General features: G+C 34.8%; 1 protein-coding gene across 5 annotated transcripts in view; it reads left to right on the top strand.

Moving 5' to 3' along the window:
• PCCA (propionyl-CoA carboxylase subunit alpha) overlaps positions 1-18,207 on the top strand; it is a 411,013-nt gene that overhangs the window by 185,723 nt on the left and 207,083 nt on the right. For all 5 annotated transcript variants that reach the window (XM_063101797.1, XM_063101799.1, XM_063101796.1 and 2 more), the window contains one exon: positions 17,217-17,360. In XM_063101797.1, the coding sequence (XP_062957867.1) occupies positions 17,217-17,360 (144 nt within the window). The remainder of the gene's footprint in view (positions 1-17,216; positions 17,361-18,207) is intronic.

Raw genomic sequence — 18,207 nt, 5'->3', positions numbered from 1 at the left:
ACTATGGTAAAGCCCCGTGAATCTGTGACCTAGTCAGCTTTGTATTTGCTTTGCCAGTGTCGTTCCACTTTTGCCACCTTTTCCTTGCATTTTTCCTCTCTTGGCTGGAGTATTTTAACACAAATATTAGATATTATATAATCTCATGTCACTACTTCAGTGTATGTACATCTTTAACTTTTCCTTGCATTTCTAATGTTTACATATTATCTACAATATAAATTGTATAGATTTATGATTATTCTACATGAATTATGTACCTTTTGTCATTTTATATCTTTATCATGTTTAAATGTTTTAATCTTAAATTATACCTTGATTCATGTTCTATCTTTTCCTGTTTTGTTTTTGTTTGCTTGTTCCTTTATTTTAAAGCCTTCTTTACTACTTGTTTTAATTGGTTTTTTTTTTTTTTTTTTGAGTTAGAAATAATTTTTGAAAAACGTAATCTGGCACTCTCTTTCTTTTAGTGTGAAAATTTAGTCCTCATTTTAAATACTTGATTTTATTTATTCTTCACTTGTGTTTTAAAAATATTTTTTTTTCTGTTTTCCATTCTTTTGTTTTTCCTTTTCTTCTGTTTGTTGCTTGAATTAAATTTATAATTATTCCTGTTTCCCATTGATAAATTAGAAATTCTGTTATTCTTTAAAATTTTACTTATGTTTATTCTCCTATTTAGACAGACATTTTCTCTACTGTGTAAAGGTGATATAGCTAATTCCCCTGACTTTCCAACACTAAAGATTTGTTAAGATAATTTTATACTTCTAAGCTATTTTTGACTTCCTGTTGTAGTTTATCTCTTCTGTTTCCAAACTCCTTTTTTAGCTCCTTTATATACACTTCTAGACACATCTTTCATTATTTATTGTATTTTCTCCATCCTTCCCCTTTTTTGAGATTTTTTTTCTCAAGTTCATTTGTTTCTTTAGAACATTTTTTCATAAAATTTCCTCAGCTGGAGCATGTGGAATATATGCTCTGTATACCACATCCTCAAATATGTTTCTTTGGCCCTGAAAGGGGAATGATACTTTGACTGAATGTAGGATTCTTGGGTTTCAGTTTTTGTCTTTCAGTAGTTTATGAATTTTTCTGTGTTCTAGCTTCTAATATTATGTCATTCTGATTTCTTTTCCATTGTAAGTAATGTATTCTTGCTCTCTGAAAGCTGGCCCAATTTTTCTTTAATCATTGGATTTCAGGGATTATTTTATTTTTTTTCTGACCAGGATATGTCTAGGTATGTGTTTATAGCCATCAACCCTGCCTTTTACTCCATGTCCTCTTTCAGTGTGCAAATGAAAGTATTTCTTCATTACAGAGAAAGTTTCTTCTGTTATTTAATTGTTTTCTTCCCTCATCACTTACTTTTCTTCTTCTCAGACTCCTGTTATTTGCAACTTAGGTATGCTGGATATACCCTCTAAAGCTTGTAGCTTTTCTTTCGTGTTGTCATTTTGTATTTATGTTCTGTTTCTTGATATTATTTCTTTTTTTTTATTGGTTATGAATATTCATAAGATACAAAGCTGATTGTCACCCCTCGTACCCGTGATGTGAGGGCCAGATTCATACTGGCAGCATACCGCTTACCACAAATTGCGTTTGTACCCCATGTCCCCTGCCCAATTATCTCTAACCTCTCTCTCCCTCCCCCTTACCCCCCACTCCTCTTTGTAGTCCAAGGAATGTTTTCTCCCTCTGCAAGTCAACGCACTACTATGGTCTTTCTTTCCTTCCTTTTTTCTCTCTTAGCTCCTACATATGAGTGAGTACATGTGGTATCTATCCCTCTGTGCTTTGTTTATTTTACTCAACATAAGTTTCTCCAGGCTCATCCATGTTGTTGCAAATGGGAGAATTTCATTCTTGTTTATGGCAGAATAGTATTCCGTGATGTATACATACCACAGTTTCATTATCCAGTCATACATTGATGGACATTTAGGTTGGTTCTGTGTCTTGGCTATTGTAAACAGAGCTGTGATGAACATGGGAGTGCAGGTATGCCTTCAACGTGATGATTTCCCCTCCTCTGGGTGTACACCCAGAAGTGGGATTGCTGGATCATATGGAAGATCTCTCTGTAGTTGTTTGAGAAACCTCTATACTGTTTTCTATAGTGGTTGTACTAATTTACAGTCCCACCAACAGTGTAGAAGTGTTCCCTTCTCTCCATACCCTCGCCAGCATTTGTTATTCACTGTCTTTTTGATTATAGCCAGTCTAACTGGGGTGAGGTGGTATCTCAAGGTAGTTTTAATGTGCATTTCCCTGATGACTAGTGATGTTGAGCATTTTTTCATGTACCTGCTGGCCATTTGTATGTCTTCCTTTGAAAAATGTCTATTCAGTTCTCTTGCCCATTTTTTAATAGGGTTATTATTATTTTTTTTTTACTGTATAATTGCTCAAGTTCCTTGTATATTATGGATATTAATCCCTTGTTGGATGCATAGCTAGCAAGAATTTTCTCCCACTTTGTAGGTTGTCATTTCACTCTGTTGATTGTTTCCTTTGCTGTGTAGAAGCTTTTTAGTTTGATATAATCCCATTTGTTTATTTTTTATTTTACTGCTTGTGCTTTTGGGCTCATGTTCATAAAGTCTGTACCCAGACCTAGTTGCAGAATGGTTTCACCCATATTTTCCCTTAGTAATGTTGCAGTTTCAGGTCTTATACTTAAGTCTTTAATCCATTTTGAGTTGATTTTAGTGTACAGTGAGATATGCATATCTAGTTTCATTCTTCTGCATATGGATATCCAGTTTTCCCAGCACCACTTGTTGAAGAGGCAATCTTTACCCCAATGTAGATTTTTGTTGTCTTTGTCCAATATCAGATGGCTGTAAGCCTGAGGGGTGATTTCTGGGTTCTCAATTCTACTCCACTGGTCTGAATGTCTATTTTTTATGCCAGTACCATGCTGTTTTGGTTATAATAGCTTTGTAGTATAATTTGAAGTCCATTAGTGTTATGCCTCTGGCTTTTTTCTTTTTTTTTTTTTTTTTTCTTTTTTGCTCAGGATTGCTTTGGCTATTCGGGGTCTTTTGTTGTTGCATTTGAAAGGTAAGATTGTTTTCTCTATTTCTGTGAAGAATGTCATTGGTATTTTGATGGGGATTGCATTGAATCTGTAGATTGCTTTGGGTAGTATAGACATTTTCACAATGTTAATTCTTCCAATCCAAGAGCATGGAATATCTTTCCATCTTTTTGTGACTTCTTTAATTTCTTTCAGAAGTGGTTTGTAGTTCTCATTTTAGAGGTCTTTCACCCTCTTGGTTAAATTGATCCCTAGGTATTTTATTTTTTTGTGACAATTGTAAATGGGCTTACCTTCTTTATTTCTCTTTATGTTAGTTCGTTATTTGAGTATATAAATGCAACTGATTTTGGAGCATTTATTTTGTGTCTTGCAACATTACTGAAGTTATTAACCAGCTCTAGGAGTTTTTTGATAGAGTCTTTAGGTTTTTCTATATATATTATCATGTCATCTGCAGATAGGGAAAGTTTGACATCATCTTTTCCAGTCTGGATTCCCTTCATTTCTTTCTCATGCCTGAATGGTCTGGCTAGTACCTCTAGTACTACGTTAAAGAGAAGTGGTGAGAGTGGGCATCATTGTATTGTTTCTGTTCTTAAGGGAAAGGCCCTCAGTTTTTCCCTGTTCAGAATGGTGGTGGGCTTGTCATAAATGGCTTTTATTGTGTTGAGATATTTTCCTTCCTTACCTAATTTGTTGAGAGTCTTTATCATGAAGGGATGTTGAATTTTGTCAAATGCTTTTTCAGCATCTACTGAGATAATCATATGGTCTTTGTCCTTGAGTTTGTTGATGTGATGTATCACATTTATTGACTTTCATATGTTGAACCATCCTTGCATCCCTGGAATGAATCCCAGTTGATCATATTGTATAATTTTTTTAATATGTTGCTGTATTCTTTTTTTTTTTTTTTAAATTTTATTTTGTCGATATATATTGTGGCTGATTATTGCTCCCCATCACCAAAACCTCCCTCCCTTCTCCCTCCCCCCCTCCCCCCCAACAATGTCCTTTCTGTTTGCTTGTTTTATCATCTTCAAATAATTGTGGTTGTTATATCTTCTCCCCCCCCCCCCGGTTTTTGCGTGTGTGTGTGTGTGTGTGTGTGTGTGAATTTATATATTAATTTTTAGCTCCCACCAATAAGTGAGAACATGTGGTATTTCTCTTTCTGTGCCTGACTTGTTTCACTTAATATAATTCTCTCAAGGTCCATCCATGTTGTTGCAAATGGCAGTATTTCATTTGTTTTTATAGCTGAGTAGTATTCCATTGTGTAGATGTACCACATTTTCCATATCCACTGATCTGATGATGGGCATTTGGGCTGGTTCCAACTCTTGGCTATTGTAAAGAGTGCTGCGATAAACATTGGGAAACAGGTATACCTTCGACTTGATGATTTCCATTCCTCTGGGTATATTCCCAGCAGTGGGATAGCTGGGTCGTATGGTAGATCTATCTGCAATTGTTTGAGGAACCTCCGTACCATTTTCCATAGAGGCTGCACCATTTTGCAGTCCCACCAACAATGTATGAGAGTTCCTTTTCCTCCGCAGCCTCGCCAGCATTTATCGTTCAGAGTCTTTTGGATTTTAGCCATCCTAACTGGAGTTAGATGGTATCTCAATGTGGTTTTGATTTGCATTTCCCGGATGCAGAGTGTAATATGTTGCTGTATTCTGATTGCTAATATTTTGTTGAGGATTTTAGCATCTAGGTTCATCAAGGCTATTGGTCTGTAGTTCTCTTTTTTTGTTGTGTCTTTATCTGGTTTTGGTATCAGAGTTATGTTGGCCTCATAGAATGAGTTTGGAAGAGTAGCTTCTGTTTCAATTGTTTGGAATATTTTGAGGAGAATTGGTATTAACTCCTCTTTAAAAGTTTGATAGGATTCAGCTGTAAAGCCATCCAGACCCAGACTTTTCTTTGTTGGCAGTTTGCTAATTACTGCTTAAATCTCCTTGCTTGTTATTGGTCTGTTCAGGTTTTCTATCTCTTCTTGGTTCAGTCCTGGAAGTTTGTATGTGTCTAGACACTTATCCATATCTTCCACATTTTCATATTTGTTGTCAGACAGTTGTTTATAATAGTCTCTAATGATTCTTTGTAGTTCTATGGTATTGGTTGTAATGTCTCTCTTTTCATTTCTGATTTTTGTTATTTGGGTCTTCTCTCTTCTTTTTTTTGTTAATCTAGCTAATGGTTTGTCTATATCGTTTATCTTCTCAAAAAACCAACTTTTGTTTTGTTGATCTTTTCTATTGTTTTTTGGGTCTCTATTTCATTTAGTTATGCTCTGATCTTAATTCTTTCTGTCTACTACCTTTAGGTTTGGATTGTTGTTGTTTTTCAAGTTCTTTGAGGCATAGTGTTAGGTCATTTATTTGAAGTCTTTCCATTCTTTTGATGTAAGCATTTATATTGCAATAAATCTGCCTCTTAGTACTGCTTTTGCAGTATCCCATGGGTTTTGGTATGATGTATCTTTGTTTTCATTTGTTTCTGGAAATTTTTTTGATTTCCTGTTTAATTTCTTCATGGATCCATAGATCATTCAGGAGCCTATTATTTAGTTTCCATATATTTGTGTAGTTTCCAGAGTTTCTCTTATTATTAATTTCCAATTTTAGTCCATTGTGGTCTGAAAAGATACTTGGAATGATTTCAATTTTTTAAAATTTGCTGAAGGTAGGTTTGTGACCTAATATGTGGTCTATCCTGGAGAATGTTCTATGAGCTCATGAGAAGAAAGTATATTATTTAGTTGTTGGTTGAAATGTTCTGTATATATTTGCCAGGTCCAGTTGGTCTAACGTGTAGTTTAAATCCTGTGTCTCTTTGTTGATTTGTTGCCTGGAAGATCTGTCCCATACTGAGAGAGGGGTGTTCAGGTCACCCACTATTAATGTATTAGGGCCTTTTTCTTTCTTTAGGTCTAGGAGTGTTTGCTTTATATATCTGGGTGCTCCAGTACTGGATGCATATGTATTTATGACTGTTATGTCTTCTAGCTAGATAGATCCTTTTATCATTATATAGTGACCTTCTTTGTCTTTTTTATGTTTTTTGGTTTAAAGTCTGTTTTATCTGATATAAGGATAGCTACACCTGCACATTTTTGGTTTGCATTTGCATGGTATATGTTTTTCCGTCCCTTCACTTTTAGTCTATGTGTGTCTCTATATGTGAGATGGGTCTCTTGAAGACAGCATATACTTGGGTCTAGCGTTTTAATCCAATCAATCAACCTGTGCCTTTTGAATGGGGAGTTTAATCCATTCGAATTTAGGGTGGTTATTGACAGATATTGTTTAATTCCTGTCATTTAATTGCTTTTTGTTTAGGTGTTTTAAATATCTTTTGATCCTTACTCCCCCTTTTATTCCTCTTCTTCAATGTTAGTTGGATATTTGAAGTGGAATGATTTAGCTTCTTGCTCTTTCTCACTGGCATTTTTTGTTTTAACAGCAGGTTTTGCTCTTTCTTGTGAATCCATGGTAGTGACTTTCATTATTCAGATTCAAGGCGAAGGACTCCCTTGAGAATTTCTTTCAGGGCTGGTTGTGTGGTGGTGAACTCCCACAATTTTTGCTTGTTTGGGAAATACACTATTTCTCCCTCATTTCTGAAGGAGAACCTTGCTGGATAAAGAACTCTTGGCTGGCAATTTTTTTCTTTTAGTGTTTTGAATATATCATTCCACTTTCTTCTTGCTTATAGGGTTTCAGTTGAGAAGTCTGTTCTTAGTCTGATAGGGGTTCCCTTATAGGTGACTTGATGCGTTTCTCTTGCTGCTTTGGGAATTCCCTCTTTGTCTTTGAGCTTTGCAAATTTGACTATAATGTGTCTTGGAGAGGATCTTTTTGGATTGAATCTGTTTGGGGACCTTTGAGCTTCCTGGATCTGAAGGTCTGCGCCTCTCCCCCATCCCTGGGAAATTTTCTGTTATTATTTCTTTGAATAGGTTTCAGTACCTTTTCCTTTCTCCTCCCATTCTGTAATACCCACAATTCAGATGTTAGAGTGCTTGAGGTTGTCTACTATCTCTCTTAGATTTTCCTCATTATTTTTAATTCTTTTTTCCTTTTTTTTTTGTCTGCCTGGTTTATTTCAAAAAGACCCTCTTCGAGATCTGAAATTCTTTCTTCTGCTTGCTCTACCCTGCTGCTTAAGCTCTCTGTTTTTTTTTTTTTTATTTCAATAAGTGAATCTTTCATTTCTAGGAGCTGTGCTACATTCTTTTTTAAGGTATTAATCTCTTTGTAAATTTCCTCTTTCATATTCTGGATATTTTTTTCTTATTTCCTTGTGTTCTCTAATTGAGTCTTCTTTTATTTCTTCAAACTTTCTTAAGATCATTGCTCGGAATTCTTTTTCAGACATTTAAAGGATTCGCTGTTCTGTGAGGTCTGGAATTTGAGCATTACTGTATTCCTTTGGTGGTGTTATATCTTCTTGGTTGTAGTCCTAGTATTTTTTCATTGATGTTTGGTCATCTGGTAGAGGACTTGCTTCTTCAGTTACTCTGGGGTTGGCTATGAGGATAAAGACTTCCTCCTCTATTTGCAGGCTCTACTGGTGACTCTTCTTATATCAGTGTAGTCAAGTGAGTGGCAGGTTTCCTGTAGAATGGCCCTGGCTGCTACTGTGGTGGTGAACTGTCCTTGTGGTGACAGAAGGTGTGGTGTTATGTATGTTACATCACCTTGGCTCCTGTTCTGGCTTTCCGTGGCAGTAGACTGAGTCCCTGGTGCTGTGCAGGTCTCAGCTCACCTTGGTGACTGCTGGGTTGTGTACACTTCCCTTCCCCCTGGGGCCTTAGATTGGACCCCAATGCCACAAGGGTCTGGTCTTGGCTCACATCGGTGCCTGCTGGGCTGTGTGTGCTTCTCTTCCCCCCAGGGCCTTAGACTGGACCCTGGTGCCATGCAGGTCCCGTCTCAGCTCACCTTGGCAGCTGCTGGGCTGTGTGGACTTCCCTCTGGGCCTTAGACTGAGCCCTGGTGACAGTGCCGCAAGGGTCTGGTCTGGCTCACCTCAGCAGCTGCTGGGATATTATTTCTTATGTTGATCTTCCAGGCTACTAATTCAGGTTCCAGCAGTGATCATCCTGTCTTTTAAGTAATTGATTGATTGTGTAATTTGGAAATCACATTATTTCATCTCAGAAAGTCTAATTGTATGTAGTGGTGTGTGTGTGTGTGTGTGTGTGTGTGTGTGTGTGTGTGTGTGTGTACACACGTGTGCATGTGCATCGTTATTCTTGAAGTGCTCTTACTATCTTTTGGACAAATTTGTTTTATACACCCCATGCCTGCTTCCTTTAGTGCTTTATTTCACTTAGCCTATGTAATCCGTATTCTGAGTGCTTGTTCTTTCTTTGATGGGTAAATCCCCCTATTGTGGTTTGCTGTGGTTGTTTTGGGGTTATCAGTCCTGAGTTCTGTTTGTAATATTCTTTGTGGCAGTTATCCTTCCAGTGGTTGAAGACACAGCTCTGTCTGCTCTTGAGAACTAGAAGAGCATGTGCCTCCTAGCATTCTCCTCATCTCAAGGGCAGAATTCAGCTAACTTTTATTGACTACTTGGATTCCTTGGCGAAGAGAACATATACCCTTCTGGAGCCTTTATTGACATTCTCCCCAAGGTCTGTGCATCTCCGTAGGCCATGATGTCTCCATGATCTGTTCCTTTCCCGTTCTTCCCTGGAGTTCACTCTACCAGTCTCCAGGTTTCACTTAGCCCATGAGAGAGAAGAGCCCATTACATGGTTTTGGCTCTCACTTTCCTCCAAGATTTTCGTGATTCCCATATCCTCAGCTGCTCAGCGACTCTGGGGAAATGGAAAGCTTGGAGTTTGGAGTGCAGAGCTGGTGAGCCAGGCTGGTTTTGCCCTTTCCAGAGCAGAAATAGCTAACCTGGGTTATCTGGATCTCTCTAATGAGCTGTAGGGAGACTGTGGACTCTCTGAAAATGGATACAGTTTTCTAGGGACAAATTCAGTGAGGTTCTGTACCCTAAAATGGTTCAGAACAATTGTAGCTGACTGATGCAGAACTCATCTAGTCATTGTTTTTGTTTATTGCAAACATCCATTATTTTCACTTAGTGCAAGTAAATCCTAGCTCTATTCCTTCCTAGCTCTATGCACATAAGCAAGTCCCTTAACTTCTCTGTGCTTCAGTTTCTCATTTCTAAAATGACAGTAGTTATAGCACTTGTCTATGGGATTATGAGCATTAAATGAGTTAATATACTTAAAATGCTCAAAATAGTACCTGGTTTATTATACTAAGCACTCGTTCTTCCTGCTGACTGTGAGAATCCTACCAGTAATATTCTATATGTTATGTTTACTAATTATTGGTTAACAATTTTGCTATAACTATTGTCATTATTGTTAATAAAGCCTGTCAGTAGTCATCTGAAAAGATGGCATATTGAATCACAAATTAAATAATAACTTTCTCTTATTATTCTTTTGTCAGCTAACCGCAAGATTATAATTAGAAATGAAGAAATATACTTGAAATATTAACCACTTTAAAAGAGATCTTCTTTCCATTATAAGGGTGTTTGTATAAGAAGCTGGTAGGAAAAGGGAGATGGAAATTTTTCTTCTAAAAATGAAACTGATAAAAGTATTTGCTACATTGATAAGCTAAGTCTGCTTAGACTTTTGTACTAAAATTAATTTTCGGACCCTAAGTACACTTTGTAAATTCTAGCATGTGTATGTGTGTTGATGTTCATGTGTATATAATTATTAACTTCCAAATGTTAGATTATTTTTAGATTTTAGTGATTTTTTTTTGAAAAGCAGCTTTTATATAGCCTGCAATTATGGGAGTTAGAAAACTCTAGAATACAAAGGAATAAAATCTTAGAAAGTAATTAAATGCCCAAACATGGTCAGCTGGTTATTCCATATTTTTGAGAACAGAGAGGTAAATTGTCCCTCTTTTATTAGACCTTAGGTAGTTGCTTATGTTGGTTGCTACAGTGAGGAGTCTGCTTTTGCCATGGAAGAGAAAGTACAGTAGAATTGTTGAAACTTTATGAAGGCTAGATACCCGCATCTCTCATTAGAGAGAATTCTGTATCATATGGAAACTTTATATACCAGATGGATTTTGAAACTTTTAGCAACCTAATTCTTGCCCTTTGCTGTTTCATTTATTTAAAAATTAAGAATTATTGCAACCCAAATTCTGGCTTCTAACAATTGACTATAATTGAACAAATACCATATTATAATTTCAGGTCTGTTTTAAATTTTAAAACTATCCCTGGACTTTCCAGACTAAAATATTTTGGCCTTTTATGGAGTTGGAGTATTTGATTGAAAGAATAATTGGTGGAAAGAGGAGAAATTATGGGGAAATGGATTTGTAACTAATTTGTGAAATTCCATTCTTGCCAGAAGGAACGTTTTGGACCTGGATCTGAGCAAAAGTTGACCTTTTTGATTATATTTAAAAGTAATAAAGACCAGGGTTCTCAGACTGCCTGGAGTAAGCCAAAACTGGGATGTTCTGGAATATTTGAAGTCAATCTCCTGGGAAACTGAGTATAAAAAGTAGGACACATTACGCCTTCCTTTATTATTTGCTAAGTTTTATTAGGAAGTTGAGGGAAAGAAGTTTTTGGTATGCAGATATGCATACGTAAGCTTGTCAGGCACTTAAAATTGGGGTTTTTTTTTTCCCCAAAGCATATTGTAAACTATTTAACTGTCTTTAAGTTCTGGATTCTTTTCTATATCTTAATTTATCAAATTGGTTCTTGTACTAGTTTGCTAGGGCTGCTGTAACACAGTACCACATACTGGGTAACTTAAACAACAAAGATTATTTTCTTATAGTTCTGGAGTCTAGATATCCAAAATCAAGGTATCAGCTGGGTTGGTTTATTTCAGAGGCCTCTCTTGTTGGCTTGCAGATGGCCGTGTTCTCCCTGTCTTCACGTGGTCTTTCTTCTGTGCTGCATGTTTTCTTTCGTCCTAATCTCTACTTATAAGGATAAAGACATCAAGTTACATTGGATTAGGGCCCACTTTAATGACCTCTTTTTAACTTAATTACATCCTTAAAGACCCTATCTCCAAATACATTCACATTCTGAGGTAGTGGGGGATAGGACTTCAGCATATAAATTTGGTGGGAGGGGCACAATTAAGCCCATACAGTTCCCTTATCCTTTCATCAACAGGGGAGCTCCATAATAGAGTCTGTTCAGTTTTCACAGCCACTCTTGAATATAGCCATTATTTTCAAGGTGAGTTTACAGAAATGGTGTGTTGGGGCCTATTTCCCAACATGCTTTTTATCTTTGAGTCCTATGGATCAAAATCTAATAACTTTAGATCTTTATTTTAAATCCTATATTCTCAGGAGGTAGAGCTTCAGAATTTTAATAGGTGCATGCTCGATACTGTTCTAGACAAAGAGTCTCTCTGAACCAAAAGAGCAGAACCAAAATAATGGCATCAGTTATTCTTTCAGGCTAGATTAACAACAAACTAAAAATACAGAGACCTATTATGCCAAACACCGTTATGAAACTAAATTTTATATAATGGGACAATTTCCTCATACTTCAACAGGCCATCACATCTATAGTGTTTGCTGGGTTGAATCCAAAAAGTTCTTCTTACAAAAGATAGCGTTCACAGACCAAGTTTTTGTAATATCTGTCAGTTTAGATTTGATGTATTTAATCAAGGTGTAACTTAAAATTAAGTTAATTTAAAAATAGCATTATTTGGATTTTAGAACTTCTTACTATTCTCTCTCCATATGTGAAAGGTGTGAGTATGTCATGTGCCTTCTCTGTAAGATGGCATTGGAATATTGAACAAGTTTGTCATCGGAAGGGACTTTGTAAATTTTGCAGCACCATAAAAATGTTAGTTATGGTTCTGTATGTTGGGTCTTATACTTTTGGGCACAGCTTCTGTTTTGACAAAGCAGTAGGCCACCACTCACCAGCTGCTGAACAATTACAGACAAATATCCCTCCTCTCAAGGATACTTCTCTCCACTTCTGCAGAGTGGCCAAGCGAGCGTGTTTCATCCAACCAGCTTCTGTCCACACTTTGTGACTTATTCCTTTTCTAGACTTCCCTCAATGTTAGTTTTCATTTGAAGTTAACTTAGGTGTGTAATTAAAATTTTCCTACATCTTGCTTCCCTTGAAGATTTGCCTCTTATTTAGTTACCTTCTTAAAGTTTTAGGAATTATTAGTTAAGTATTTAAAAGTTTAGTTCAGGGAAAACATATTGAACAAATTACCTGCTGTTGGATGATGTCTTATTTAACACAGTGGGAAGATCCTGACTGAAGAGAAAAGAATGTTGATCAAGTCAGATATCTTTATTTTAATAATGTTTTGTTACATGACAAACAGGTCTCTCTAGTGACATTGCTTTTTTGAACTTTTAATTTGAAATGATTTCAGGCATACAGAAAAGGTGCAAAAATGTTGCATGGAATTTCTGAACACGCTTCCCTAACATTTACCACATTTGCTTTATCTTTCTGTCTGTATCTATATCTATTTTCTTTACCTGAAACATTTCAGAGTAAGTTACAGGACTGGAACCCCTTTCCTCCTAAATTTGTCTCTATTTCTTAAAAATGCAGATATTCTCTTATATAACCACAGTCCCATTATCAAAATCAGTATTTTAGTATTAACATATTACTATCATCCAGTCTATAGACTATATGTAAATTTTACCAATTATCTCACTAATGCCTTTGTAGTAAAAGAAAAAAAACATTCTGATTCAGGATCCTACATTGCATTTGGTTGTTACCTGTCTTTATTCTTTCTCAATCTGCAACAATTCCTTGGTCTTTTTTGTCAATTATGATCTTGAGACTTTTCAAGCTCATAGGCCATTTATTTTGTAGAATGCCCCTCATTTTGGGTTTATCTGTTTTCTCACGACTAGAATTGGTCTTTGCATTTTGGGCAGGAATACTACAGAAATAATGTTGTCCTTCTATGGCATGAGATGTCTGTTTATCCCATTACTGGTGATGTTGGCTTGACGTTTCTCTACCAGAGTGTTAATATTTTTTCTTTTGTCATTAACACAGTATCTTATAGGGAGCTACTTTGAGACTCTGTAAATATCCCATTATACTTTCACTCACTAATTTTAGCATACTTCCTAGTTTGTATTTAATGAGGAATAAGGCTAAATATAGCAGTGTCAGTGTCAGAATTTATGGTTCTAATTTTTAGAATCATGAAGATATATAATGACAACACGATGCTAGAAAGATTTAGTTTTTCTAAGTTCACCACTATTGAAATTAGATACATTCAGCACTCAGAGATAAAGCAAAACCTCGTTTACCTTACAGTTGCATTTGGCAAGCTTAATTATTTTTTGGAAAATAAATTTGAAGCAGCAGATTAGTAAGAGAAAGTAGTGAGAGAGCTAGACACACTGATAATAGTGACAGCTTGATGGTGATTAAGACAAAATTAAATTAAAATAGCTGATAGATTTAAAATAAGCTAGCTGTTTGTGACCATCTGATGTAGATGTATAGAACTATACAATTTCATTCTAGTCCCTGAGCATAATTATGTCCCATAATATGGCATTTGATGATTATAGTTTTTCTTACCTGTTTGAACAAAAAATTTATGGTGAACTGGGAGTATTGCCAATTCTAACTGATTTATCCACTGCTAGTAGATTCTACAGTGTGGCACTACCTTGATTAATATATCCCAGTCAGATGTATGTCTTTGAGGATTTGGAAATTTTAACCTGGTAGGACTTACTCCTTTTTTGCATGTGTGATGATTATTCTTATTATTATTTTGGGTTAGGGCTTACTCTTGCTGACTAAATCACAAGATTTATATACTCAAATGGTAATATATTAATCTACAATGCAAAATAATACTGTCTGATAGATCCCTTATTCATGCGTTTCTTGGAATGAGCACATTTCTGATGCATAGGAAAAACATGTGAAGCCAGCTTCTCAAAAATAAGGGAATTCCATTTTATATTTGGAGTGTTTAAAACATTGTTTCCAAAAGTGTGTTCCATGGAATTCTAAACCCATAAAGATACTCTGCAAAAGGAAGAGGAAGTGCTGTACAGGATCCCCCTCTTAGAGAGTCATAAGGCATATGGACATTTTAATGACTGAGGAATCTTCCTTAAAAATAAACTCTGCTTATTAGGTTAACTCAGTGTTTCCCGAATAGAGGTGACACAGAAACCGTTTTTTCCTCCACATAATAGCCCATAGAACAGATGTTTGTTAGCACCAGACTTCTGTGGTTACGTTTTTCTTCTAAGTATGAAAAGATGAACTTGTTGGTTTACCAGACACCAATCTTTGACTCTTTTTTTTCTTTTCATAACCTTTTGTTCTAGTTAACCATCTCCTACCTTCCTTCCTAAGATATTTTAAAAATTTCTATTGAATTATATTTTGGCCTGGGAGCCATTTTATTTCTTTGTGTAGCTCTGTTTTAATTCTCTTAAGTACTGAGTTTAACTTTCAGAGGGAAACTATTGCTAAGTTCCTGAGAGTTGGGGGAATGTATGTGATTATTTAAACAATGTTATGCTTACAAAATTTCTGGTAATAATAATGATTTAGGATCTAAAGGAAAAGTTTCACATATCCTATTGAATAGCTTTGGAATTTTGTGTATTTAGAAAGATTTCTTTTAAAAATGTTTAAAATAATAAGTTTTACTTTGAAGAAGATATATTTCTTTTACCTGAAAAATTCAGACATGTTAGAATATTTTGCAGACTTTGACAATACTTGTACCTAAGTGAATATTTTTAAAAATTATGTAAGAATCCTACGGTTTATATCAATGAAGCGAAAAAATAAAAAAAACTCAATCGATATGTCTGAAAGAAATATACATCAAAAATTTTAAATTATTATTGCTTAATATCTGATAGCATTGCCTTTTCATGTAAAAAATGTGAATCCTATATATTAAAATATCAAGTGAAATCAAAAGAAATGTAAAATAAGATGAAAATTTTTGAGAAAAAAAATTCTGTATGTAATTATTTTACCTTTAGCAGCTGACTATTATTTTAGTTATCTACTTAATTACTTCTATTTTCAATTAATTGTAGCTCACTAATTTAAATTGTAAATATTGTGTTGTGTTTCTCTTATATAACTCTAAGTTTGGAACTAAGTGGATCCATTTTTCAATACCATTCGAAGTAAATCTAATGTGCTTATTTTTCTAATTGGTTATAGAAATGTCTTCTAAAGTAAAATAGAGCCTTGTAAGAAATTTGTATCTTTAAATCTTTATAGTAATATGTTTTATAAAAGACAGTAGCACATAATTGTTATATCGCTGTTTCTATTTACTACATGCTTTCATATACATTCTTTCCATGAGGAAGAACAGGAAGATAACATCATCTCTGGAGTGACATAAATTCCAACCGTAGCTCTACCACTTACTGTAGGAATGAGTCTGGATTTACTGTTTGTTCATTCATTCATTTATTCATTCAATATACTTTTATTTGCCTAGTATATAGTACATACTTTCCTGGGCACTGGTCATAGAAAGAGGAAATTGAATCATTCACTTAACTTTTAAAGTTTTCTTACCTAATAGAGATGTGGAAATAGTATTGGTATAAAGCATCTGGCACATAGTAGGTTTACCTCCTGAATAATTTGAATACTAAGATGCTTTCTCACATGAAATTGGTTTCTAGTAATAATAGACGGGCTTTATGCTTGTTTCTTATTTTTTATCATAAGATGTTTCTCAAAAAATCATAATTTGCTTTTAAAAATATATATTTTAAACTATCTAATAAGATCTTTATTTAGTGTCACATTTATTTTTCAAAGTGTAGATGCTTATTTTAGTGATGATTTGTCATTAAAATTATGTCAAAATGCCTTAAAATGTTGTTGAAATTGTAAACAAACTCATAACACACACAGAGCTAATTATGGATGCCATCTGTTTATTTTTACAAAGCTTTTTTTTTAAAGACCATGGCATTGTCTGCTTATGATAAGCTTCAAGATTATTATAATGACTAAGTCCTGTCCTTCAATTAGTGTAGTTGAAGATGGAAAGATAATTCGTTTGTTCACTGACCTTTTCCTGCGTCAGAGTATATGAAATATGACATGTCATGATAAAGAAACTATTGTGAAATGCATTTAGAACATACTTAATTTTTATGAAAAAAAAAGTTGGTATCAAAGCAGCAGATGTGGCCCAAGTTATATTTAAAATTTTAAAATTTATTCAACTTTTTAGATGAAAGACAGATTGATTATCCACTCTTTTCCAGTGCTATAAGTAGCTTTATTTTAACTCAAGTTGAGGAATTTGTAAGCAGTCATTCAAGACTGTAATGACGTGTATCACTATTCTTGTACCTATGTGTCAGAGCACATTTTTGTATGTATGTATACCCTGTGTTAGTGTGGAAGACCAGGTACTCCCATGACAGCATCAGCTGAGGTAGTTATCAACAATTTGCTGAGAGAGCAGAGTGATTTCACTAGCTCAGTTTTGCTATTGTGCATGCTAAGCACTACCCAAGTCAGTCTGGAGGGAAAGCAACCTGAAGGATCCATCTGCTCCTTTCTGCTACACTGCATTGATGCAAGATTACGCTAATCTGGCTGCTTGTCAGGACAGGTTAGTGAAAGCATGCAAGTGGGTGAGACTTAGGGTAGACTAGTGCTTTGGAAAATCATAAGCTGCCCCTATAGATGCCATGTTAAGTGTAGCAGAATAGCTTGATTATCAGCCACATTGAGGATTGCAGTGAAATAAATATGTGTTTCTTTGGTTAAGAATTAGTTTCAAAATTAAAATTGTTAGGCATTGTTGGACCACATATAAATCAAAATTTGAAAAAGTAATACACATAGTTTATAAATACTTTTTAGGAGGTAGTTTTTGTTATCATGATTTGTGTACTGTGTTATGTTTGTTTTTTCATTTTATTCTCCTAGCTAGAGGGTTTTTTAGTCAAGTATGATTAAATTTTAAGAATAATTAACCTCATCTTATCCAGAAACTTTTGAAATTTTTCTGGTTTATTTTTATTTACCTTTTTCTATGCTTATTGACTGGTGGATCTTGGCCTTGCAGGTTGAACATCCTGTCACAGAATGCATTACTGGCCTGGACCTAGTCCAAGAAATGATCCGTGTTGCTAAGGGTTACCCTCTCAGGCACAAACAAGCTGATATTCCCATCAACGGCTGGGCAGTTGAATGTCGGGTTTATGCTGAGGTAAAATGAATGATGTTGGGAGGAAAGATTTATTGTGTCCAGAGTCATGGACCTGGTATAGCTAAACAACAAGGTCAAGTTAGGGATTTGTAGCCTATATCAGGTATTTGATTATGTTATCCACAATTAAGCCAGAAAAAATATTAGACAATTTTGATGTGATTCAAAATAGTTTTAAAGAATTGAGCTTAATGAGTTCCCATATATTTCTGGATGGGGAAATTGCTACCAGTCTGTTAAGAGGCAACAAAACTTAAGTAAAATATTCTTGAGCTCAAATGGACCATGGTTTTTATTTTGTTTGCTTTTTGTTTGTTTGTATTCACATTAGCAAGAAAGAGCAGCATTTATTTCTCTGGGTTTTTATTTTTTTAAAGAGCCTATCTTGGGTACATGTTGGTTGTTGATTCTATATTTACTGAATTTTTTTCCAACAGTTTTTCCCTAATAATTTTGTCTTTTATGAAACAACTGAAATTTAAATTGTAAAGCTCTTGATAAAACATGTGCTATTAAATCATAATTTTAGTTAGGTTTTACTCATAAACTCTTAGTTTGGTGCTTTTATATTATTTTATATTTACTTAAATCAGATAATAGAGCAGTCAGAATCTGAAAATGCTTTTTGCAAATGATTAAAACAAGAATGCAAAGTTACATATCATCTTTTACTTTTAGATGTCAAAGATGTTTGTGGAAATAAAAAAGTAAATCAGCAGTATCTTTATTTAAGGATACTAACAATTACATTGTATAATGTTGAACTTTAAAATAAAGCATTTATACAACAAAAAAGAATACGGAAAGTTGTTTTGAAATCTTTTTAAAGGAGCTTGAAAATACAAGG

Source organism: Cynocephalus volans, chromosome 7 (genome assembly GCF_027409185.1).
Source record: "Cynocephalus volans isolate mCynVol1 chromosome 7, mCynVol1.pri, whole genome shotgun sequence".
Taxonomy (NCBI): domain Eukaryota; kingdom Metazoa; phylum Chordata; class Mammalia; order Dermoptera; family Cynocephalidae; genus Cynocephalus; species Cynocephalus volans.
Note: the sequence above shows the minus strand (reverse complement) of the source record. Positions and strands in the feature narration are given on the sequence as shown.